The 26142-nt window shown below is 45.6% G+C and overlaps 2 protein-coding genes across 3 annotated transcripts in view; both read right to left on the minus strand.

The window, feature by feature from the left end:
• The window catches only part of Myo10A (unconventional myosin 10A), a 30967-nt gene extending 9859 nt beyond the window's left edge, over positions 1-21108 (minus strand). The window contains exons 1-4 of one of the 2 annotated variants that reach the window (XM_086835845.1): positions 20325-21108; positions 11767-12098; positions 8578-8868; positions 1352-8461 (exon numbers count right to left, since the gene is read on the minus strand). In XM_086835845.1, coding sequence (XP_086691971.1) covers positions 1352-8461; positions 8578-8868; positions 11767-11892 — 7527 coding nt within the window. In that variant the 5' untranslated portion in view covers positions 11893-12098; positions 20325-21108. The remainder of the gene's footprint in view (positions 1-1351; positions 8462-8577; positions 8869-11766; positions 12099-20324) is intronic. The other variant, XM_020949293.2, reaches the window with a different exon arrangement.
• Positions 21109-21864: 756 nt separating this feature from the next.
• Positions 21865-25273, minus strand: LOC110181523 (endoribonuclease Arlr). The gene is made up of 4 exons (XM_020949301.2): positions 23955-25273; positions 22762-23875; positions 22256-22685; positions 21865-22188 (listed from the first exon to the last, which is right to left on the minus strand). Exons 1-4 carry the CDS (start codon positions 24013-24015, stop codon positions 21955-21957), a joined length of 1839 nt encoding a protein of 612 aa, XP_020804960.2. The 5' UTR covers positions 24016-25273; the 3' UTR covers positions 21865-21954.
• Positions 25274-26142: the final 869 nt, after the last annotated feature.

A 26142-nucleotide genomic window follows, 5' to 3' on the forward strand; every position in this document is an offset into this window, starting at 1 on the left:
TTAGAGATATATATATAGCATTTGAGTTAATGATCAGTATATTATTAATACATTGATATATTCTACCATTTCTTGTAGAAAGCAAACCATCTTTCGATTGCCTTGTTTAAGAAGTGGAATTATTGCAGCAGGTTCTTTGCATACTTTAAACTTCACTTAAAATTTTAATTATAACTAAATTTAAAGGGTAACCTGCCAGAGTGCATACCCCATTCGAAAAGTATCAACAAAAAAAAGAGAAAAGAAAAGTAAACACTAGAGTGGAGTGCGAGTGATGGACGTGCGCCAACTATGAATCGCATCCATGCACAGAGGATGCCTATATGGCGCTGGAAACTGGCTGGAGCCACTGAAGCCACCAGACCCACCAGAGCCACCGGAGCCACTGAAGCCACTGAAGCTCACTGAGCTTCAAGGCGTGCAAAAAAGAAAATCAAACCAGATTCAGACAGATTAACAAATTTACGCAGCCAAGCATTCGATACTTGGAGACAAATTAATTTCTGCAAAACTGCAAAACACTGATCGCAAAGATGTGATTAAAGCCTCTTCTGGTTAATAAAAAAAATTTACCTATGTATGAACAGAGGTAACACCTCACAAATTTACCTTAAAATCAGCTCGAAATCGCCTAATTAGCTGCCACAAATCATTAGCCATTATCTTGAGGCCGTGAAAACGATTTGTTTGTTTGGCTTAAAGGCCGCACTATTTATGGCCACATAATAAGTGCAATTATTCATGCAATTAATGCCAATTATTTTGGAGTTAAGAGGTGTTAAATTGATTTAAAAAAAATATATATATATAATATATATAATGATATATGAAATATATAAATATATCTAAAAGGAATGTAAACATAGGTATAAATTTCAAGTAATTAAAATCACTTTTACCAGAAGACTATTTTTATTTTTAAGATATTTAAGGCTTATTCTAATAAATTGAAGTCATGTTTAATATTAATTTAATTATTGTCAAATTTAAGTTTAATCTCTTTTTAATCTTGACTATTCACTTTTCAGAGCTTCATAGACCTTAAGCTATTTGGAAAAATCTTGCATACTTTTAGACTTCCATAGAGGCTTTTCAAAAGTTAAAAAAATATGTTAAGATATTTTTTAAGCTCAAAAAATATATAATTTATGATTTCCAATGCCTGAACCCTAAGTAAGGACAAAATCAGGCTAATAAAAATTATAAAAACTTTGTTGTTTACTTTCAAGTTCAAAACCCCAAACTCTTAGCGAGAAATCACGTAAACAATATTAATATTCGACTTAAATAAAATAAAATAAAATATGTAATATATAAAAGAATAAATTATAACCAAAAACAAAACACTTACCTTGCGGAACTCCTGAACAAAACTGGTGACCATCGACTGTATGGCGGCTGCCCGGGCGGCATGGAGCGCCAGATGCTTGCCATTCCGTAGATTCAGCTGCAGGGCAGCCGGACGTGGCAGGGTGACGGCACTCTGGATCTCCCCGAATGATATAGCCTGGACCACGATCAGGTAGTCCGCATCACGGCGGGCCAGGTACAGGCCACTGTGGGAGACGCCCATGATGCTCACATCGGGATACAGGGGTGCTCCCTGCACGGCGAACAGGCGGGCAAAGTACAGTGGCCAGTCGCGGGCCATGTCCACCAGATGACGCTTGACCAGGGCACGCACCTGCTGTCCAGCTCCAGCTCCTCCTCCTCCTGCTCCGGCGCCAGAGCTACTGCGAGCGGAGAGCGTGTCCACGCTTACTCCATGACCATGCAGCATATTTAAAGCGGAGCTCTTCTCCTGCGGCGTAATCCTCAGGCATGGTGTGACACCAAAAACATCCCCCAGGACCTGGGCAAAGAGCAGATCCAGAGCCACCGGTGGACCGATGGGTTCATGTGGCTGAAAGACCTCCTTGCGTACGCGCAGCTTCCACGGCACTCGGTTATAGGTGAGGCAGGCACTGCTCGCTCCTGCTCCTAGTCCCAGTGCCAGTCCCGTTCCCATGCCGGAGGAGGAGGTGGTCACTCCCGGTCCTGGGCTGGTGGAGACTGGAGGCGGTGGCACTGGCGCTGGCACCACTATGGGTGGCGGTGTGGTCATCGCATGCATCGAATCCAGCTCCTCACGCATCCCGGAGCTGGCCGAGCTCTTGCGCTTGCGCTCGTGCTCGTACTTCTGGGCCATGTGCGTCCGGAAGGTGGCCAGACCACTGCCTCCTCCTCCACCGCCACGCTCCTCTCTCCTTCCCGTGGTATCCAAACTGGCTTGGATCACTCGTGGCGGAGCCGGCTGGTACACTTTGTGGCTCTCCCGCTCGCGCTCCACTTGGCGCAGCTCGTAGAGACGCTCTCGTTCTCTTTCCCGCTTCTCGCGCTCCTTCTCGCTGCCACTGGCCGAGGCAGGGCCCTCCACTTCGGCCCGATCCCACACAGACTCGGAGTAATCCTCGCGGTCACGACTTCGGCTTCGGCTGCGTGATCTCTCCCGCTCCGATTGCTCCCAGGCGGCGGCCGCCGGTGAAGAGGAGGCCGAATGGTCACCATCCATATGCAGGTGCAAGTGGTGGCTGCTCATCATCATCATCTGCTGCTGCTGCTGGTGCTGATGCTGCTGCTGACGCACTGCACCGAAGGTGTCCCGCTCCTGACGCTGAATGAAAGCCGGCACATGCTCCTTGGCCGCCTGCTGCAGGCTGCTCGAGGTGCGGTAGTCAGGCTCTGGCTCGGGGCTCCTGGTCGTGGGGGGACTCTGTGGTGCCGGGGGCGGAGCTGGTGGTGCCATGCTTGGCGGCCGGATGGGCGGCGGCGGTGCTGGCACACTGGGCGCTGGTGGTAACATTCCTGGCCAGCCGCCCGAGGGAGGAGCCGGCGGTGGCGACAGCTTACCCTCCATTCGCTCGATCTGAGTGCGCACTGTGGCATGAGAGTCGGTCCCATTGCCACTGATACCTCCTCCTGGGCCTGAGGTTCCTCCGGGACCGGAGTTTCCACCGGAAGTGACGCTGGCAAAGAGCCCGCCCAGCTGTTGCTGCAGCATGAGCTTGCGGGTATCCTCCAGCTTGGCCGGCGCCCGCTGCTCCGACTTGGTGGACACCGTCGAGCGCACTGAGTGTCCAGCGGTGACCTGCTCCAAGCGCTGGCGCATCTCAGAGCTTAGCTTCAGCTTGCCCACGCTGCCCGGTGGCGGACGGTCGGCTCCAATCTCGAAGCTCTTCTTGGCCAGCTTGGTGGTGACCACGCTCTGCATGGGTGCATCCTGGGTGTCTCTGTTGTGGTCCCTATGATCCCTGCTGTCCCTGCTGCTATTGATGGCGGCCATGGATGTCGTGGTGGTGGTGGTCTCCAGACGCAGGCTACTCCGCATCATCTGGCCACTCATGGGCGGCGGCGTGGGACTGTCGATCTCGAACTCCTCCCACTCGATGGCCGTGGCAGTGGCTCCCGGACCGCCGGATCCATTGCTGCCACTTCCACTTCCGGTCAGGAGCAGCTGTTGCTGCTGGTGATGGTGGAGATGCTGCTGGGCCTGCGGCGTCGTCTTGCGCTGCTGCTGGCGCATCTTGAAGGCAAAGAAGTCCTCCTCCGTTTGGAACTGTGGCTCATCCTGCGGCGGCGGCCAGCGCCACTTGCCAATCCTCACGGTCTTGGCCCGCCCGTAGGGATCAAGGAAGTGACGCGTCTCCGATGGATCTTTACACTCCAGCGGTGGTGGCATGGGTGGTGGTGGTGGCGGTGCCGGTGGCTGCAGTGACTCCATTACCACCAGACTGCTCCGGGTGGTTTTCATGCGCAGCGGCGACAGCGGTGACTGTGGCGGTGGTGGTGATATGGACAGACTGCTTAATCCTCCAGGTGGAGCTGGTGGCGGTGATCCCGAGCTGTTGTTGTTGGTCGTGGCAGCTGCTGCTGCCGCCGCCTGCTGGCTGAGCAGCGTCTGGAGGGCCTGGTTCTGGGCCAGCAGCTGCTGTTGAATCTGCAGATTCTGGGCCATGGCCGATTGCAGGAAGGCACGCTGCACCTGCTGCTGGTATAATCCCGGAGCGGACTCTGTCTCGGATCCGGGCAGTTGCATCAGCTGATGGATGAGGGGATCGGCACCATTAGTCTCCGTGCTGCCGCCTCCGCGAATGCTCACTGCGAGGTGATCCTTGTTGACCAGTTTGTCCAGTCCCTGGGCCACGGGCAGGGGCTGCAATAGGTCGCTGATGTAGTCATCCAGATCCTCTATCTCCGACTCGGACTCTGTCTCGGATTGTGAGGAAAGGCCTCCTCCTTTAATGGCCACTGCCAGCTGCTCCTTGCTGGCCAGCTTTTCCAAACCCTCAATGGGCTGGAATATATCATTGATGTAGTCATCCAGGTCATCAATATCAGATTCGTAATGTTCTTCCAATTGATAGGTTCCTCCCCCTCCGCCGCGAATGCTGGCCGCCAGGGAGCGGGCATCTGAGAGCTCATCCAGGGAACCATCCAACACGGGACTGAAGAGGTCATCCAGGAACTGGTCCACATCCGAGGCCTGCGACGGTACCCTCACGCGGCGCACATGCGACGCCAGCGAAGGAGCCTCGCTCGTATCGGACATGGCCGAGGATCGGGTGGCATACTCCGCCTTGTCGGCATACTTGCTGGAGTGGGAGCCATGGGAGGCGGCATGGGAGCGACGACCGGCATGCTGGGACTTCTGATACCGCGGCGCCGTCTCTTTGCCCATGGGGGCCAGGCGCTCCGCCGAATGGTAACGATCGTTGAGCCGGCTCTCCGAGAGGCCGAGCGTGTGCAGCGGCTCCTGGGAGTCGCAATCTGGCGGCACCGGAGCAATGTCTCCGGCCAGCAGATCATCCAGAGACTTGGAGCGCGACTTGGCCTGGTTTTGACTCGATCCTGGGCCCGCTCCGGGGCTGGGCTCTCTCTCAAAGTAGCGCTCGTTCAGAGCCGAGCTCCGGGAGAGCAGCTCTCGGCTGCTTCGACGCTCTCGCGGCACATCCTCCTTGCCAGCTCCGGAAGTGGGCGGAGCTGGTGGTGGTACTGCCGGTCGCTTCACCGACTCCGGCAGCGTTGTCCTGGCAAACTTGGCCCCGGAACGTAGTAGGTCACTCCTCGGAGCCGGGAAGGCCGGACACAGCTCCTTCTCCGCTATCAGATCCATCACGTAATCCAATCCACAGCTGTCCGTCAGCTGCTGACCGTCGTCCAGTACCAGGGTCCAACCTCTGCTGGCCACACCCAGAGAGGAGACGGCCAGGGCGGCAGCCTCCTCGCAGCTGGTCCACGAATCCACGGCCACTGTTTGGCTGGCCTCGTCGGGCAAAGTCAAGGGCAGGGCCATGTCACACCCCCTGGTCCAGGCACGCCACTCCAGCCAGGCGGGCACAAAACTGCGACTAGCGCCGCCGGGCGAGGAGCCACCGCTGCCGCCGCCCTGCTGCCGGAGCAGCTGGCGCAGGAGCAGCGGACGCAGTGAAGCAGGAGCCTCGTCGTCGACGAAGCGCATCAGATACTTGCTGAAGGCGGCGCTGGGCTGGAAGCAGCACAGGCACTGGCCCATCAGCTGCCACAGCCGGGTGGCCTCCACGGAGGTGGGCGGCAGGCCATGGACCTGGTTACACAGCTGCACCAGGATCTCATCGCGCAATCCTCGCGAGCTCAGGGCCTTGTGGACAATGTAGTCGGCCAGCAGCTTCTCCTTGGCACCTTCCAGTGACTTGTCGTTGCTCCAGCGTAGGATGAGCTTGAAGACGGCCAAGGCATCCTGGAAGTCCTGATCCCGCGATGCGGCCCTTGACAGAAAGGGTGCCGTGATGGGCTCCCTCCGTGGCTGCAGCCTCAGACCGTTGCAATAGACGCTGCTGAACTTGCCGAAGGAGAACTGGCCCAGATCCTCCGGCAGCTGAACCGCCGAGGCCGGTGGCCCTGGCACTGTGCCCAGCACCTTGACCAGATGCCGGTCGCCATGCGGCGGTGACCAGCCCTGCAGCTTCGAGTAGATGAAGGCCAGCTCGGCGGGTATGTCCAGGTAGCTGAGCTGACTCCTCTCCAGCACCGCCTGTTTGGCCTCCCTTGCCTCGCGTGCTCGCTGTGCAGCCTCCCGTGCCTCCTGTCTCCTCCGATGATCCGATCGCAACTGTTGGACTCTCCTTCGCGCCTGTCGTCCTCGCCAGATTCGTTGCGCCGTTAGGGCACCTTTGCGCAGCCGCTCGAAACGCTGCTGCTCCCGCTGACCCCGCCAGCGGGCCTGGAGTCGGGTGGCCGCAGCCTGACGACGTGCCAGCTGCCGGCGAACCAGCATACCGCGCACATGCCGCTGGACACTGACCGCCGCTCGACGTAACCGCTCCGTACGACCGCTCTCCAGGGCTCGGTGAAGGGCTTCGCGCAGGAAGACTCGCGTTGCGCCCAGCTGATAGTCTGGACCCTCCACTCCTGTTCGTGGCATGGCCTCCAGGAGGGCGCGGCAGAGCTCACGATAGGGCGTTCCCCGGGCCAGAGGAGCCGCCAGGAGATGTCTGTAGCGCTCCACAAAGTGTTGGAAGCGCAGGCGAACCGGATAGCCACGCTGCCGGATCTGGATGGTGTCCAGCATTCCCAGGTAGCGTAACTGCTGGAGCACACACGGCATATCCATGCGTAGGGCATGCTTCTCCTGGTTGGGTTTGATGCAGCGAACGAACCACGGATGACAGCGTCCCATCGATTGCAGCAGCTGCTGCAGTGAGTCCGCAAATCTGGCGGCCACCGTTGGCGTTCGTGGTTTCATGGTGACAAATCGGCCGTTGCTTCCTTTGGGCAAAGTCTTGCCAGCATCTCGCTGTGCCCGCAGCTGTTTGGTCAGCTCACCCACCAGGGGCAGGCGACTGGAGGCGAGAAGTTCCAGAACATCGCCACGCAACGCATCACGGTTCTTGTCCAGGAAACCGTCCACACAGTACCACACCTGGCCGGCATAGTGGGTGACCCCGAACTCCTGGGCACCGATCCGTGGGCGGGCATAGAGCTCGCTCAGCGCATGATTGTAGTGGCACTTCTCAAGGAAACTCAGGTCGGTGGCACGCGGGAAGTTGGACTCATCATCGAGCAGGTGGCAAATGCCCACAGGTTTCTTGGCCAGCAGATGGATCACCGGCAGGTTATCGTCCCAGGCCAGTGGTGTCCACTCCAGCCGCTCGCGGGCATATTCCGCCTGCTCCAGCTTGAAGACATGCTTGTTGAAGTACAACTGCAGGTTCTCGTTGGCATAGTTGATGCACAGCTGCTCGAAGCTGTTCTCGGCCAGATCCTCGAAGCCAAAGATGTCTAGGATGCTGATGCGGTGGGCATCATGGGTGCCGCCCTTCTGCACAATCGAATTGATTCTGGACACCAGCCAGTTGAAGAGTCCGGCGTAGAGGGCCTTGGCGAAGGCATCACGGGCATCCAGGGCCTGGTCAATGCCCAGCGGTGTGTGCAGCCGCTCCGCTCGCGCCTCCGTGGTGCGACTGGTCAAAGCCCGATGCAGTCCCTCGGCATTGATGTGGAGTAGGTGGGCAGCCCACTTGATCTCTGCGTCGGAGCCCACCTCTACGCCCTCCTGGCCATGTCGCAGCTGCCGGCGATGGAAGTAGACATTGCCCAGATGCAGAACGGCAGCCAGTACACGGACGATGCCCTCGCGTTCTCCCTCGGAGACGCCCAGGACCTGCATGGCACCCTGCAGTGACTCCCAGTCAACGCGACCGCTGGCACAGTCCGTGGCTCCTTGGTTCAGGTAAAAATACTTGTCCGCCTCCAGCAGGCCGTACTTGGAGCGCTCCGCCTCCGAAAGGCCGCCGAGGAGCTCGTAGAACACATGATAGTTGCGCTCTCCCGGCGCCTGGGTCACGATGCGTGACTTCTCCAGCAGGTACTGCGTGATCTTGGCTCCCACGATGGCGCCGCTCTTGAAGTACACTTCCAGATATTTGCCAAACCGGGAGCTATTGTCATTCCGGGCGGTGCGTGCATTGCCAAAGGCCTCCAGCAACGGTGCGGCCTCCAAGATCTGTTCGGTAATGACCGCTGAGGCGGATCCGCCGCCGGGCACCACTGCTGCCAGATATTGCATCACCAGCTTCGTGGACTCTGTCTTGCCGGAGCCACTCTCGCCGGAGATGACCACCACCTGGGGCGAGGGCAGAGCCGCATGGGCGGCTGCTCCGATGGCAAACAGATGCGGTGGCAGGGATCCCAAGGGTCGGCCAGCGTACTGCTTGGCCACCTCCAGGCCGTAGGCATCGGGGAACATCTTGTAAGGATTGACAGCGATGAGGATGCTGCCGGCGAACGTGTAGATCAGACCCTTGTCGTAGCGCAGACGCAGATTCCATAGCAGTGACGCTTCGTGCAGGTCATCCAGGAGGGTCATGTCCTCGACGCCGCTGCTGCCCAGATCCTGACGAGCCCGCAGGCTACCCTCGCCCGGCTGCAGGGCGAACGTCTGTGGCTGTAATAGAAGCGAAATTTGGAATTTAGAAGAAGTTTAAATACTTTTTTGTGATAAATATAAATATATATTATTTAACTAATATGTTAAACCCTGAATAACTATTGGATTCTCACATGGCGCGCTATCACATCGCTGCAGAGAGTGGACAGCCGCTTGACCACCTGCGGGTAGCGGCACTTGAGGCGTCGCAGTCGACTCTTGGGCACAGCCGGATGCGGATGTGGATGCGGCCACAGATGCTGGGGCAGGTCCTCCGTCTCCTCGAGGCTGGCGGGACGCTGACGTCGCAGCACATGGGGCGAGAGCAGCGCCAGCGAAGGCGACTGGGCGGGACTGGGTGTCACCGAACCACCGCCACCGGCACCACGCTGCCAAGGCTCCAAATGGAAGCGAACGATGCGCATCTATAGGGCTATGGCACCGAGATCCGGATCTAAATCGAGATCGCGTAGAGGTCTCGCTCTTTGTTGGCTCGTTCGTGGCCAGTGGCTGGCGTGCAACTGAAAGGAATCGGAGGCTGCCACAGTTTTCCCATACGTTTCTAAAACGGTTTCCAAAGCGGCAGCAGCAGCAGCATCCCAAGCCAAACCGCCAAACACGTTCTATCAAAAACGGGGAGAAAAGCCAGGAGTGGGGGTCTTGATAGCGAACCGAACCGGACCAGAGATCTGGCCAGACCAGATGACACTCCGCCTCCTTCTCCTTCTCTGATGGCTACTACTTAGTGTGGGCCACCAGAACACGCACACTCTCTTGGCGGCCAAAGAAAAACAGAGAAAGAGAAGGAAACCCGATCACTCGATCGCCATTCAATTAGGCGCTCAAGTGTGGGACTTTCTCCACGACCAAGATCGATTCCAAATCCAAGCCCAACCAGTTCAAGTTCAGCCTGGGTTCTGGGTTCGGTTGCGGAGAGTGTCATCTGATACACAGAGCCAAACAAAGGTGTCAACAATCTGCACGCGGAGCGTCGAGAATGCATTCGACTTGGCGACTTGCCCATTGATATGGATACGGTATCTTCGCATCAAAGGCCAACGATTGGACAGGTGGGATGAGTCAAGGCCTAGGGATATACCATACACATATATATATCGAAAGGAAAAGTTATATAAAATATATAAGTATTATATTGATCACTTTGGAAAGTCAAAGTTCGTTAGCTATTGTATTAAGGAACGAAATTCTTCATAACTTAGCCAAAAATGCATTAATTTCAATTCGGAAAGCTTTCCTATATAAGTTTTTCTAATGGTAATAAGTCTGCATACTCACAAAAAAAATAAAATATTTTATCAATTTTTGAAAATTTTAACAATGTAACCCCTTATAAAATTTTGGAAATTTTGGTAAAATTTTGATTCCGTCCCAGAGATGGCTAGATCGATTCGCCAGTTGATGCTGATCAAGAATATATATACTATTTAGAGTCGAAAATGATTCCTTCACAACATTTCACAACTGAAATTATAATACCCTGTAATCTTAACAAAATAATTCTAAAGACATCTCAAATCTCCATTAAAATAAATCAAAGAACTTAATTAACAGATGCTTAACTTTGTTACTCGTTCCAATATTGCTGGGAATACAAAAATATATATAATTAAAATCGGAATTAAAAAAGACATGATACAGGCTTTAATTTATTTTGTATTAAACTCGTTTAGCGATCAATGAAGCCACAGAGAGAAGGAACCTCAGAGAGGTTCCCAGAGGAACATGGTCCGGGAGCTAAGGATGAAGTGCGCGGCATTAGCCGATAATTGATCGGTTTGAGCGATTACGCCTTTCAGCGCCACGAGAAGAGGTTACTCTCCAAGAACACATGTGCCTCCTAAAACAGGTTCTTGGACAGCAAACAGGATACGGGTCTGGGGATACCGCTACGACTAACGTTACTACTCGCCACTTAACACAGCGAAAAAATTATATACCAAAAACTAACCAGATTATTATTAAATATTAACAAAACAAATAAGACAAAAGTGATTTCTATTTCTAAGACTTAAACAAATCAAAGTTTTCACTTTGTCACCTAAAGGTTGTAAATGAAAACAGAAAACGCCAGGGTGAAATCGTTCGTGTAAAAATGTTAATTTGCAAATAAAGACCGTCTGCACCCTATAAACGTAGTTCATAATTTATTTTTTAAACTACGCCCGGTTTGTTTTCACTTTAGCAAATATTTGTTTCGCGTTTCCACAAAGTCTGCAAATAATTTCTTAGTGTATCAGATATTAAGATCCTCTATTCATGACATGACAAATCCTAAGATTACAAGATATCTGGCTCCCATTTCTTGTTGTGTGTGTTCAGTCTCATCTCCTCCAGCTTCTTCCATAATTGCAAAGAGGAAAAAGGAAACGCTGGCCAGGTGCAATTAGCTGAAGTTTGCAGTGGCACATTACAGTACAGGTAAAGAAATCTAGCTTGGATAATATTTCAGACATTCCATAAATTCCATTAGGGCTGCGTAGCTCCCAAATAAATATAAATATATAAACAAAGACAAACAAACACTGTCTCAGGTGGGGTGAAAATAGTGAAAAGCATTCAGGTGCCTCGACGAAACCGAAAACAAATTGAAAATTCAAACAGTAAGCTAAAAAAAAACGAAACCGAACGGAAAAAAAGGTGTGAACTCGCATTGTGTGCACTGGGAGAAAATGTTCTATGCCTTACGGAAAAAATAATTATACAACAACACAGGGAAGCTAAAGTTTATGTACCCTTATTAAATCAATTCAGAAATCTATCATAAATAAGCTTAAAAATATGCATTCTTTATCGATTTTTTATATGACAATTTTTGGGATAAATCAAAGTATAAAATGATCATAACTTAGCCAAAAGGGCATTAATTTTAGTTCGGAAAACTGTTCTATGTTAGTTTTTTGCAGGTTAATAAATCTGTATACTCGAATTAATATTTTTAAAGATTTCAATTTTTATCATTTTTTTACAATTTTAACGATGTAACCCCTTATAAAATTTTGAAATTTTTTTCGAAAAATTATTTTTCTTCTAAAAGTATCTAGATCGATTCGGCTGTTGATACTGATTAAAAATAAATATGATTTATGGGGTCGGAAATGAGTCCTTTACTGAGTTACAAGCTTTTGATTGAAATTATAATACCCTGGATGGATATAAATATATTAAACATAAATAAAGTAACCCATGGGACTTTTCCATGTTTTTTTTAAAGAGAGAACTACTCTAAATTGTTAAAATAATAATTTGCAAAATAAAAAGGAATATAAAATGTATACATATAATTTAACACATGTCGCACATACCTTGCCTTTGATGAGCGCCTGGACAACAATCACCTGGGCAGCGCGGTGCACCTCCTGGATCTCACCGGGTATGGGGTGTCCCATGCCCGGATCGAACCAGACCAGATCACCTTCGGCCCAGTCCATGGCTCCGCTTTTCCGTTGACTCTGTCCTCACCTCACCTCACCTCTCTCTTCACTCTCTCTCCGTTGGACCAAAGGGATGTGTGTGTATCGCCTGGAGGCGAACTCTGGCTGAGATTGAATCGATCAGAGGAACTGCTGGGTTATGGTTTGATTATGTTTGGCTGTGGGGCGTGGTGGTGGTGCTCTTCAAACCGGTTGATTCATTGCTGCAAAGACACAAAATTGGTATTTGTTAAGTACATTTCAATTTTCTCAAGGCGACGCTTAAATAAACAAAAAATCATAAAAGTATGCACGTAATTATTGCGCCTTTCTATAAAAATAATAATAGTAAAAAATACCTCACTCTTTTCGAGCATTAAAAAATTGTTGGCTTATCACCTGGATTGCAATTGTGATTGGCTTTGGGATCGTGGTGAGCTCGGATTCGAAGTCAATGACGCGAAGGCCGCTCCATGAATGAAAGTACAGATTTTTTCCGTTTCTTCGCCCATTTATTTTTGTTAGTTTTCTGTCTCTGTGGAAATGTTTGCCAACCGAGACCGAGGTGCAATGAAATGCAACGGCAGAGACACAAGACAAAAAGCACAACAAAAATTAAAAAACAAAAAAACTGAAACTAAAACTAAAACGTGAAGCGACAACAATGACAGCCATCGTTCGCAGCGTTTGCTGAAGAAGATTCGCGGGAACCAAACTGATTAAATAAGACAGCTCCGAGCTACACGATTGACTTTAAAATACCAAAAGGTGAGGGGATATACATATATCTAATATATTTATACTTTTGCAGTGTAATATATTTTAAGTCAGAAGTTTGCAACGCAGCGAAAGAGTCATCTCCGACCATAACTATGATCAGTAAGTAACTATGATCAATAATTAACTTTGAACATTAAGTATCTATGACCAGTAAGTATCTATGATCAGTAAATAACTATGACCAGTAAGTATCTATGATCAGTAAGTAACTCTGACCAGTAAGTAACTAAAACCAGTAAGTAATTATGATCACTAAATATCTATGACAAGTAAGTAACTATGATCAGTAAGTATCTAGTGACTAGTAAGTATATATGTATGATCAGTTACTAACTTTGAACACTAATAAACAATGACTTGCAACTTTTGTAACACAACACATGTCTGAGACTTGGCCGGTAGAAGTCACTTCGTTCCGGGGATGTTAGAACCAGTTGGGAATCATAGGCACAGATGTGTGAGATTTGTTTTGGAACGAATTTAAGCTATTTGAAAGATTTTATGAAGTTATTCTTCTATATAATTTTACTATTATAAAAGTCGGAGCATGACGAATCGGTGGACTATATATATAGATATATATAGCTATCATAGGAACAATCGGAAAATTTTACGAAACAAAATTATAACCTAACAAGGAGAAAGGAAAGCATTTTGTTATATTAAATTAGATTTATTTTATTTATTATAATTTTAGAAACCTTTGCATGCAAAGAACTTTGTGCTTTCTTACAGCACAGAAATCTACAAATTTATAAAACCAAAACCCAAGCCCATCCGGAATAATATTACAAAAATCTTCAATATATATGTTAAAATCCAATTAATATGCTCAGAATGATTGGCCCAAAAAGCACAAAAGGCGAAAAGGAGTCCAAAAATTCAAGTTCATTAAGAAATTTCCAAAAAAGCCACATATCATGCATATGAAATGCCACCAGCGAACGCCAAAAAAAATTAAAAAACCCCAAACTTTTATATAGGTTGGCCTAAAGAATATATTCATATCGAGATATATATACACACAGGTATATATATGTATATGTATTAAACAGATGCCGCAAAATAAAAAGACACAACCGAGACAAAGATATGCCGCTTTTGTTGTTGTTTTGTCTTGGCCTTTTCTCAGGCAGAAAAAAACTTTCACCTGTTTTGCGGCAAACATACATAAATATTTATGCCCAAAACAACAGAAATGTTCAAATCGAAATAAAGCCGCAGCGACAGAGAGTCTGAAGTTGTCGCGATTTGATTGGATTTGATTCATGCAGTTTTGGCTTAAAGTGAGTCAATCTCGTTGGATATGGAAGTTGGAGTTGGAGTTGGGCTTTTGCATTTCGATTTGGATTTGGATGTTTTGGGCCTGGCCCAGTAAGCAGGCGGCCAGTGCTCACGAATTAGCCAAGTCAATAGAGGAACTTGTTTGTTGGTCTGAGATCTCTGGTCCAAAGCGGGGGGCAAAGGCAGGTGGGCTGACACTTTGTCAGACAATTTCATTCAGTTACACAGGTACGCACCAGCCTTGTCTCTCGCTATCTCTCTCTCTCTCTCACTCTTGGCTGTCTCTGTCTCTGTCGCTCTTCTGGGGCAACGACTGTAGCGCACAAAAATCTTGGCTTAGCTACGGGTTCGACCGCATTCCGATGCTAAGACGTCGCTGCCTGCAGTCCATGTTTAATGCTAAGGCAGGCAGTCAGGCCAAAACGGCAAGCAGCGAAAACCACAATAACCCCACACCACACCACACCACACACCACACCGCACCGCACACCACACACCACTATTATGTGTGTTCGTAATCATCAATGAGCAAATATCCAACGATGTGGAATAACAATCATAAGAATTTCATTTGCGGCTGATCATCGATGAGGTTTGATCATTGCATTTTTTGTGAGTAAACGGAAATTACACAATTGTGTACATAGCTGAGCCTTAAAAATGTCTCAAAATGGCACAAATAACTATATAATTATGTATAATTATATGTTTATGACTCGCTGGCATAAATAAAATGTATTTTATTGAGTTCAAAGAGAATTAAAGCAGAACAAAGCTTGCCTACAATTGTATTTATATTTAAAATTTATATTTAAGACATATCATTAAATTTTTAATTTAATTATATATTCTAAATTCTAAACTGTCTTAAAAACCTGCACCCAAATACATTTTTACATCAATAAACCTTCAACTCAAACTCAAAAAGGGTATTTCCCTGAAAGCAAGTTCGTTGCCTAAGTCTTTCGTTTTTCGATGACAAATCCAAATGGAATTAATAGAATCGAAATGAATCTTTCAATGACAATACACACACACAGAATGAAGCTGTGGGAAATGGGAAATATTTGTATACACACAAGCAGCTTGTTTTTGTTTTTTTTCTTTTATTTCCAAAACTGATTTGTTATCATCTGTGAGAGAGCCACAGACCGCACCTGCCTAAAGACTTCAAATCAAAAAATGTATAAATGTATAAACGAATAAACGCTTAAATGTTAAGTTATGCAAAGTCAAAGTCAGGTGTTGGCGCGACTTGAAGAATGTGAGGTGTTGTGAGAGCCAAGCTAGTTTCTTTTGGAATGGATACATTCTTGGCATAGCTACATAGATAGAGCTCTCATTGGCCCTAGAGGGGAGTGCCAGCAGGGAGTGTAAGTGTGGTGTGTGTGTAGGGTGTGTGTTGTGTGTTGTGTGAGGCAAAGTGAAACTCAATAGGCACGCACGCACACACGCACGCATGCTATCTTTAATTATTATTTATTTCTCTCTGTAATTTAAGTTTTCATTTTCGATTTTATGTCGGTTTGACGAACTGCAATTTGCAATTCGAGCAGCAATTAATTTCGGTTTGCCTCGCTTTACTTTCATGTTGCGTTTTTATTTATTTTTGTATTTTTTTTAGTTACCCACTTAACACATTCGCTCTCTTGAATTATTTATTGTTTACCGCCAATAAGTAATTGCATTATTTTTGGCTTGGCCTTTCGTTTTTTTAAGATGATGCTGCTGCTGCTGCTGCGTGTGAGATTGAGGCAGATAATGATAACAAAATGCATTCAGCAATTAATATGTTAATTCAATATGTAATTCATTTATAAAATCATTTAATAAAGTAATAAAAATGGTAATAATGGGGTTTTTTTATAGGAGAATAAATCCTAAACCATCTCCGTTAATCTGCATAAATCTTTCTTCAACTCGGAGTGTGCCCTGTGGCTTCCCGGCTAATTCAATTTAAAATTGCAGCTCAGGTCCAGCTCTCCGCTTGCCTGGCATTTCAATTAAACCCAACGGCAACGTCAACAATGTCCGTCTGACTGACAGTTTGACTTATTGGCTAAAAGCTTTGGCCAAAGACACACACGCACAACGCACTCACCACTCTTGGCTCTAGCTCTGGCTCTGGCTCTTGGCTCAGACTCGACTTGTCTAGGGAGTGACTAGTCATATATATTATTTTAAGTGTTGTTGCAGTAAGCGGCTTAATTGCCCTCCAAGTTTTCGAATTTTTTCGCCTTTTTTTTGGGGTTGGACAAATAGAAAATTTCAAAGTGAAAAAAAAGAAATATTTAGCAAGAAGTCCAAGTCGAAGTCGGCGCACGATTTCACTAGCACCACGGCCAGCCTCAGAGTCAGAGTCAGAGCCAAATGGTATAAGCCAAGTTCGAGCTAAAATGGCGACACACACACACACACACACAGACACGCGTGCAGAGGAGAGTAAGCCAAAAGGCCAATAAACCTTTGGGGGGGGGACGAAATATAAAAAAGCGCGCCATGTTGCCAGCGCTTGCTTCTCTGCTCATCGATCACAAACACAGAGACGTGGCTCCATATCAGATATATATATACAATATATATATGTTATGTTGTGTTTTAACTTTATGCATGCAGAGGCGAAAAGGGAAATCTCTGAAAGAGCTCTCCATGCCGTCGGAGACAATTGAAAGTGGCAGCAGTGCATAAAGTATTCTAACAATCAAATCAACGTCGATGTCAACTTTGGCCGAGGAGTGCCGCTCGATTTGTTTTTTGCAATCGCTATGCGTTTTCCCTGCGTTTTCCACGGTGAGAAAATAATGGGTTACAAGGATTTAAGTTAAGTTTAAATATAGATTCAACTGAACCTAGCTTCGTAGGGATATGTTTTTTAATACAGAAAAGACTTTATTGACACAGCCATATTTGAAATTGAGTTCTTTAATTAGATTTCAATCTCTTTTTGATGGTAATATTTTCCTCTCTCTGTAATCAACGGCGCACCCGCAACATTTGGCGGCAAAGCAACAAGGGAGACACCAATACCAACATCCATAAGCAACTTGCAACTCGAACTGCGTTGGAAACGGACGCCCACCAGTTCTCGTTGGGATTGGGTTTGGAACTATGGATTGGAGCCACGAAACCAGGCATCATTGGGTGGGTTGTTGGACGGAAAACAGCTGCCTCTCGGGGGCGTAACAGAATGTGGGCCAAAAACAGTTGGCGGCCAAAAAGGCAAATTGCAAACCGGCAGAGAGGTGCCGCCACCGCCAAAGATGGGACTCCACCAAACGGCAAAATATAATGTGGGCGGCATATCAATTAAATATTCAATTAAAATAACTTCTTCCTCAGAAGACTTTAAGTTTAAAAATCCCTTGAGGGCTCATCACTTTCTCGGAATAATTTCAATGGTTAAACCATTAATTAAAGCTGGCTTTATCGTTTCGATTTAATCAAATACCGAAAGTTCGCAGACAAAATTGATTTTGGATGCCACCAATTATCGCATCATCCAAATCGATTAAAGACTTAATAACAATGCGTTGTTTAGGCTTTCGATCAGAAAACGAAATCGATGACGACAGTCAAAAGAACTTGGAAGATCAAATAAATAAATAAAAAAACAAACAAAAAAATTAATAAGAAAAAAACGTAAATGAAAAATTTCACTCAATGGAGGAGATCGTGGTGGCTCGGTCGTTCGCTGTGACTATTTTGTTTAAATAAAGTAAAAGTCAATTAACATCTTTGTCGCATTAGCATCGTGAGTGTGAGTATGAGTGTGAGTGTGAGTGTGAGTATGAGTATGAGTGTGAGTGCTCCCTGGTATTGGTGTTTGCTGTGGCCTTTGTTATGCATTTTTAGCATTTGTGGCTCGGCTTTTTCTTCGCCAGCATGAAAATAAGCACGAAAGCGAATAGCAAATAAGAAGAAATAATAGATATATATACATATATATTTATGCTATGGTTAGCAAGTTGGGGGGAAAATAGGTTTTCGAATGAGAAATACCCTTGAAGTTCAATTGATTGACATGAGAACAGGGTTAGGCTAGGTCCTAATAGGCTGCAGCATTCTGTAAGGTAGAGCTTCAGTGGCTTTTTTAAGCCTACGATCCAATTTTAATTTAAGTTTTAATATATTTTTAATATTTTTCCTACAATTTATAGATATAAGCAGATTAGTTTTAAAAGATATTTAATCTTTATATACTTGCAAATGATATTTACAAAGCCTTGCTTAAATGGAAAATCATTAAACTGGTTAAAGTTCATATATTTTCAAGCCCGGCAAAATCATTCTCCCATAAAATCAGCTAAATATACATATATATATATTTCATTCTCCTTTTTTTTATGACCATCTTGATAGCTTCGTCACGGTGACCTCTGTGCGCTGCAAGTGGAAACACCCTGGATGCCAGGGTATTGAGTTGTGGCAGCGATAAGAAAACACGGCAAAGAGCAAGGAAAACAAAAGACTCAGGCAACGAACGCGAACGCCAGCCCAAGAATGCCAGGGGAAAGAGAGATGCAGAGAGAGAGATGGAGAGAGGGAGAAACGGGAACGGGAGAGCATAGGGGATCTGGGAGGGGAATGGCAGCCAGGGCGTTGTTGTACGGAAGTGGCACGCACACACGGTTACACACACACACACACCAATACAGTGGCATTCGGACCTGGCCAAGTGGCCGCCGTGGCCGCCGTCGGCGACGAAACGGCGCTGCGGCATTCTTCGATGGCCGGAACCAGTTTTCTTTTGCGCCACCACCAATTTTTTGTTTTATAGCTTTTGCGCTGCTTTTTCGTCGATTTTGTTGTATTTTTTTCTGGCTTTTTGCACGCCTAACTGTTTGCCATCGTATACCGTTTGCTGGCAGCACAGAGCGCAGCGTTCTTGGCTTTATGCCTTGCCATGATTTGGCCAAAAACGTTGGCGATTTGATCGTAGGGATCTCTCTGTCTCGAAATCGAAATACAACAAAATAAAAACGAAATACCAAGAAGCCAGGCCAAGAAGCTGGCCGCCATTCCGAGCGAGCACCGTTAGGACGAGCTTATGCAACTGCATTTGATGGAAGATGGGGACCAAATGCTCGGATGCCGTTACACAAATTGAAATCGATCGCATTCGGTGAACGGAACAGGTCTCAAAGCCAACAACAACAACAACAGCATCGCTTCATCGCTGCATCGTTGCATCGCTGCATCTCTTGGCCAGCGTGGAACCCAAAGAATCCAAAAGGTTTCTTTCGATTCGAACACGTGCATATTGCATCGCTGATGAGCTCACTCTGGGAGGAGCATCCAATCAGCAATACCTAATCACAGTGAGCACTCTGAAGAGTGAACGCGGCATAGCAACATTTATATATGTATATTTATGTAAAAATAAAGATTTCTTCTCATTAAAAGAAAGTAGATACAATAACTCCAAGAGTTATAAACAAATTCCTTTGTATTTCAAAAAATGTATGGCCAAGTGGTAAGGCTTATGCCCAATCTTTAGATATAATTATACAAATAGAAGGCTGTACATAAATTAATGTGACATTTAACTTCAAAAGATTGGGAGTTATTTGCAATATTTATGCTATTATTCTATTTCTATTGTTTTATTACTTTTTTAATAATAAAAATAATAATTCCCCTTATCGATCATGCACTGTAATGTACTGTCTATAATTAGCCATGATGATCATGGGGGTGGCTCAGAAAACCAATTGCGGGAATTGGCAATGGCATTGGTCAATCTGATTGATTGTCTTCTGACTGATTGACGGATTGGTAAAGCTATTTTTATTTTTTTGGGTGGAAACAAATTCCAAAACCTGATGACTTCATGGAAGTAAGAGTTAAAAAACTCCACTAGTTATAAATAATTTATTTGAAGCTTGTAAAAGTAAACATTAATATCAAACATTAATGTCTAAAAGCATGGACAGCAGAAGAATGTGATCTAAGCCAGGCTTTAACTTGAATCAATTCAATAAAAAGAATCTAACAATATAAGTAAAATACTAAATGTCTTTCTATATATATTTTTTTAAAAAGTCAAATTATATTCAAGGAAAACCCATTCAAAATACGTTTTCTTATAAAATCTCTCCTGATAAACAATTTGAAGAAAATTAAGGAAATATTTTTAATAATTTTCCAGAACGTAACAGATCTATCTACCTCCTCTTCTTCCCCTCTTACCAAACTTGTTTAGAAGAAAAAAAACATATCTTTTAATGGCGCCTGCTTCATCCTATTTGAATCTATTGTCACTCGCTGCTGTTCTTATTGTTGTAGTTTGTCCAAGATTCAGATTGAGATACAAATTCTGATTTGAATTCCGAGAGAGCCAGCAAATTCTCTCCGCTCTTAACTCTCTTAACGTTCTCGCTACTTACTTGCTTTGTTGTTGCTTCGCGTTTCAGTTAACAGTTCTGGCCAACTCGTATGCGCGTGCGTGTGTGTGTGTGTGTAAGCTGGTGTTTTTTATGTGTTTTCTGTGCTCTTTCTTCTTTCCCTCGAACCGCGCTTTCGACCCCTCTTCTTATTGGCTCGCTTGCTTTCAACGTCACTTCGTCACCGCACACAAGAACATTAGAAGAGGATGATTTCTGCTACATTTCTTTCGTCGCTGCGTCTTCTCCACCGCTTCTCCGTCGCTCTCTCTCACTCTAACTCGGTGTTGGCTTGTTTGTGTCGCCAACTTGTTGCTGGTATTTTTGTATATTTCGTGTAGAACAGCGTTGATTTTTTGTCAACTTAACCGAAATTGAACAAAATTAGAACAAATATATGTAATAGCACGGCACTGGGCGAGTTCGGTAACGAAACAGCTGAACTTTGCTGATGGAGCGTTTGCAATTTGGTGGGTATTTTCCGATGTAATCTTCCTTTGTTTTTTTTTCCAAGGAATCGTCTAGGGATGGTTGTTGAATTCGTTTAAGTACTATCGTTTTTCCAGTTGAGCCGCATACTAATTGATCAGTTATGGCTAGTTAAAAACAACTTTCACACATACAGCTATTACCGCACCGAAAAAAAATGCACAACAACCTCCTCCGGCAGTCAAAACTGAAATGGCTAAAACCGATCTTCTGGCCCAGAGAGCGAAAGACACTCAAAACTGGTTTTACGTTGTTCTCTGCTAGCGATGGCCAGCTTACGGGCAACATCGATAACGATGACGATATCAGCGGGGGACGATGTAAATAAACAGAGAATATCATGTGAATTTGTTGTATTCTTCCTAATTATTATAAATATTCCTTATTATTTATTTTCCCCCTCTCCTAAAATGAATCACCATTTATTTTTAACTCGATCGATATCAATCTTAAGAGACATTTGTAAACATCGAATATTCGATTTTACTTCTGTACTCAAAAAGCTTTGACTCAAAGCGCTTGCGCAAGCGCGCGCATTTGAATTCAAATTGTGGAACTCTAAAAGCTAACAAAAAAGGAAACTAATTTCAAGAAGCCCAAGTTTATGTAATACTAATCGAATTATAGAAATCTATTAAACCTAATGTTAAAATATCCGCATTCTTTAAATATATTTTGTTTTGAAAAATATCAAACCTAAAAGTCCCATAACTAAGCCAAAAGAGCCTTGATTTTAATTCGGAAAGCTGTTCTATATTAGTTTTTGGTAGGTTAATAAATCTGCATACTAAATTTAAAAATATACTAGATTTAAATTTTATTCATAAATTTTGTAAATTTTTAATGATGTAACCCCTTAAATTTTTTGAAAAAAATTTCAAAAATTTGTTTTGCTCCAGGACTTGCCTAGATCGATTCGCCAGTTGATGCTGATCTAGAATATATATACTTTATAGGGTCGGAAATGACTTCTTCATGGTTTTACAAGCTTCTGACTAAAATTATAATACCCTGCAGGGGTATACAGGGGTATTGTAAAATGACAATAAATAAATTCTTTTTCATAAATTTTCTTTATTTATTATATCGACAGGAAAAAAAAAGATGCTACGTTGACTACACGAGGAGCTACCGCGCTCCAATCTCAAATCTCCGGATAGGCGCTGCCGATGAGGTTCTTACCTCGATAGCGCCACGAGTAGGTGATAATCCCGAACTTGCTGTTGCCCAAGGACACCGGGCAGGTGCGATCAGGCCGGAGCTGGAAGCAGACCGTATAGAGGGCCAGCTCCAGTTCCGGAGAAGTGCCCACAAAGAGCGTGTTGACAGGCTTATTGAGGCCCTGGTGCGAGAACCGAATCTTTAGGATCTTGCCCTTCTGCAGAGAGAAAGAAATAGCATTATATTATCAACAAAGTGGCACCTCTTAGGTGTCTCCTACTCACCGTGCCAATGTCCTGCTCCTTCATGTACCCCTTGTAGTCGAAGCGACCACCCTGCTCCTCATCTCCAATGTAGACCCAGTTGTGGAAGCCAATAATGGTTCCATCCTTCACCTCGTGAACAAAGACATGCTCAAAGCCGGAGCTACCGATCTTGCCCTGTCCGCGGGAATACTGTGTGAACCACAGCTCCTTGACCAGATCCCGATGCGTCTTGGGATCGGGGCTGACCAGACCCTTCTGCTGCAGGAACAGCATCGCTTGGCGCATTACTGGCGTGGCCATTACCGCATCCAGAAAGTCATTCTCCTCCTTGCGCTCATTTGGGGTCACATGCTCATTGACCAGCGTGTCGTGCTCATAGTTGTTGAACAGCAGACGCATCTTGGCAATCGTCGGTGACTCCAGGGCCTTCGAGTCCACATGGAGGAGTCTGCAACAGGTAGAGAGAACGGTTCACTTGATATATCACGGATCAACGGATTAACACTCTCACATGGATTACTTACGGATTTGGTGCCTCGTCGGCACTGTCAATAGATCGCGTGCGTCCCTGTATATTAACCTGGATGTTACCAATCTGACTGTTGGTCTCCTTGGCGTACAGTTGCTCGGTCAGCTGTCGGATCTCGTCATCAGTGGCCACCGAGTTGCCCGACGATTGGAAGCCAGGTCGCACTGTGCTAGTGGATCCTCCACCATGGGCGGGTGTGGGAGTGAACTTAGTGGGTACTGACGTCGGCGTTGGAGTGATCGAACTCTTGGTGGGCTGTGCCGGATGTACCGGATGCTGAGGCGTTGGCAGGGGAGAGTTCCAAGCGGATGGAGAACCCGGCGTGGGAGTGGGTGAACCAGGCGGCGTCTTTACTGGCGGCAGGGCCGGGAAATCCTCTTTCTGGGATGGCCTGCGAGGTCCTGGCAACGCCGGGAAGTCCTCCTTCTGCTGCTGTGGCTTTACCGTGGTGGTGCTGCTGGAGCTGGGGCCAGAGAAGCGCACATCGATATTGGGCTGCACACCCGGCGACTTGGGTCGCTGGGTGGTTGTCGTAGTCGTTGTAGTTGTGGTGCCAGCGAGTCCGAAACCAGGTCGTCCAGTTCCCGCCCCTGGTCCTCCGCCGTAGCTCAGGTCATAGCTATTCGGTTGCGGCTTCTGTGGACGATAGGGTGCAAAGCCTGGCGGCAGAATCGGAGCTCCGGCTGGTGGTACTCCATTCGTCTGCGGACGCCCTGGAGCGGGCAATTGTGGCTGCTGCGGCAAGGGGGGCTTTGTGCTGGAGGCAGCGGTGGGCCACTGGGGACCACTGGCCGGCGGCGGTGAGGCACCAAAGGGCGAGGATCCCGGCGTATCCGGTCGCGGTCCCAGCGGCATCAGCGGCGCATGCGAGATGACCAACGGCGGAGGCTTCTGTGCCGATGTGGGTGTCACTGACAACTTGGGATTGGGAGTCGGTGTGGTGGCCATGTTACGACCCCGCTCCGTGGTGGTTGTGGTTGTGGTGGTGGTGGTGCCATCGCTGCCAAAGAACTTCTTGAAGCCACCGAACCAACTCGACTTCTTGGTGGTTGTCTCCGTAAGCGAGTCCAACGGATCCGGTGTGATCTGCACCTCGCTCTTGTAGGCGGCTAAAGGAATGGATGGTTGAATGGATGCAGGGAGAGATTAGAGAGGAAGAGGAGGCTTCGGTAATCTGGGTTTCCATACCTGTCAGACCCAAGCACAGGCACAGACACAGCAAGAGCGAGCTCAATGCCAGGCAACGCATGTTGCTCGTTTTATTAGCACTTTGCCTTGGTTTATATCAGATTTTGTTATTTTATTTTGTCTCGGTTTTCGATTTCGATTTCGGGTTAGGTTTCTCCCGGAGACAGCTCGACCGACCGATCGGAGATTCAGCTAGCGACTGGCGAGCGGCTCCGGCTTGGCATCCGCCTGATCTTGGCAATCGGTGTTTGTTGCTGGTTTTATTAATGAGTTTACGTCGTCGTCGGCGTGGGTTTTGCCTCCTCTCAGGTGCGCTACAGACCCTAGAGCAGGGCATTTCGGTATTCAATGATTATATAGATTAAAGATATAGTAATTCGCTTAAAGAAGTTAATGAAATGTGATGAAAAAATAATTCGAAATTCACTCAGAAGTTCACTCAATGACTTAGTTAATCACATAGATTTTAAATAAGATGTTCAGATGATTTTGAAACTGTCAGTAAGATGGATAACTTCTGTTTAATCCTCCATATATTCTAATATTCTTAGATTTAATGATTTAATATGTATCCAAATAATAATACCTTTATCTATTTGATACATTTTATGTTCTATTCAATCAGCTTTCATATTCATTAAAATTACTCTACCTTATCAATTGCGTTTTAGTTATGAAAAATATGAGATCATATTGAAATCAGACTGAGCTGCTTTAAGAAAATTATTTATAATTTTGAAATATATAGTTTATTTTCCCATTTTATTTCTTGCTTACACCCTTTTGTAAAAATTTACAAGTTAGGCAATAATCAGCTCTTATATATAAATAAATAATAAATAACAAATATGACGCATTAACAAAATGGTGTAAGAAGAGAAATCGTTTAATGAAAACGCCTATATAGGTATATAAATACTTTTCCATTGGGTTGAAATATATAGGCATTATAAAGGAATGTCGTTGTGGCCGATGACTACCTACAACAGCTTTGATCTTGGATTCTGGAGGGACCTGCTCTTCAAGGGTTGCTGGTCGCATACGCCGAGGGTCGAGTTGAGTTCCACAATTACCTGGACAGAGAGCACTAATTGCCGAACAAAAACAAAAATTATAAAAATAGCCACAAAACAGGGGTAGTCCGAAACGAACCGCACCGAAATTCCATTTGCCTTGGATTCGGTTCACGTAAGCAAATTATTGGGCTTACATAATGCCCTGGAACATTGTTCTGATTCCCAAGACGACCCCAATTCCGTTCCCCCTCGCCCACCCCCGGCGGCACTAATTAATTGCACTCGCCAGAATCGGCCCCAGCATCGGTCCAGAGAACAATATCTATATATATACATATATATATGTCTATATGAAATTGAAAATTCAAAGCTAAAATCGGAGGCTTATCAGCCTTTCGGGCGAAAAGGCCACTGGCAAAGGTTATGTTTTGTGTGTGCTCCGATTTCGAATGGATCCACCAAAGCTATAGCTATAGATTAGAGTAAGTGTTTTTTCTTAAGACAGTGATTACTCGAAAAAAGGTAAGACCTTATTTTGAAATCTAGATAGAAAGGAGTTTTTGTAAAGTAAAAGATAGGAAAAGATTCTATGACTTCATTTGGAATATCTTATAATGGTTTTTAATTAATAATAACTATAAAAATTGTAACAAAAGCATTTTTATTTTGGAAAACCAGCCTTGATTTATACGAATTTATAAGTTTCACATATGATTTTTAGTTAGAAAAAACTCTGAAAATGTTTAAGCTTTATTTTAAACATATATTATACCTTATTTATAAATTTTTATTGAGTGTTGTATTTACTCTATAAAATATTTATATATAAAATTTTTATGTAGAATAAATGAATTAGCAAATTAGTATTTAGCAATTACTATTTTTTAAGCAAACAAATAGCTATGCTCCACAGTTCGCAATGCCTTTGTTTGCTTTTTGCTTTTGCAGACGGATCATAACTGCTCGGTCATTGCTTAATTAATTAATTTATAGCTTTATAGCTGACTTTCTAGGTAAAGCAATTAAGTAAACATAAAAGTAAACACTAATTCAGATGACCTTCAATTATTAGAGCATTGTTTTTATGGCAATAACAAATATCAAACAAAAGATATAATACTTTAGTTATCTTTTTATTCACAAAATAATTTTCTCGATTTAATTATTCTTAA

Source organism: Drosophila serrata, unplaced genomic scaffold (assembly GCF_035046125.1).
Source record: "Drosophila serrata isolate PLE 108 unplaced genomic scaffold, ASM3504612v1 contig_276, whole genome shotgun sequence".
Taxonomy (NCBI): domain Eukaryota; kingdom Metazoa; phylum Arthropoda; class Insecta; order Diptera; family Drosophilidae; genus Drosophila; species Drosophila serrata.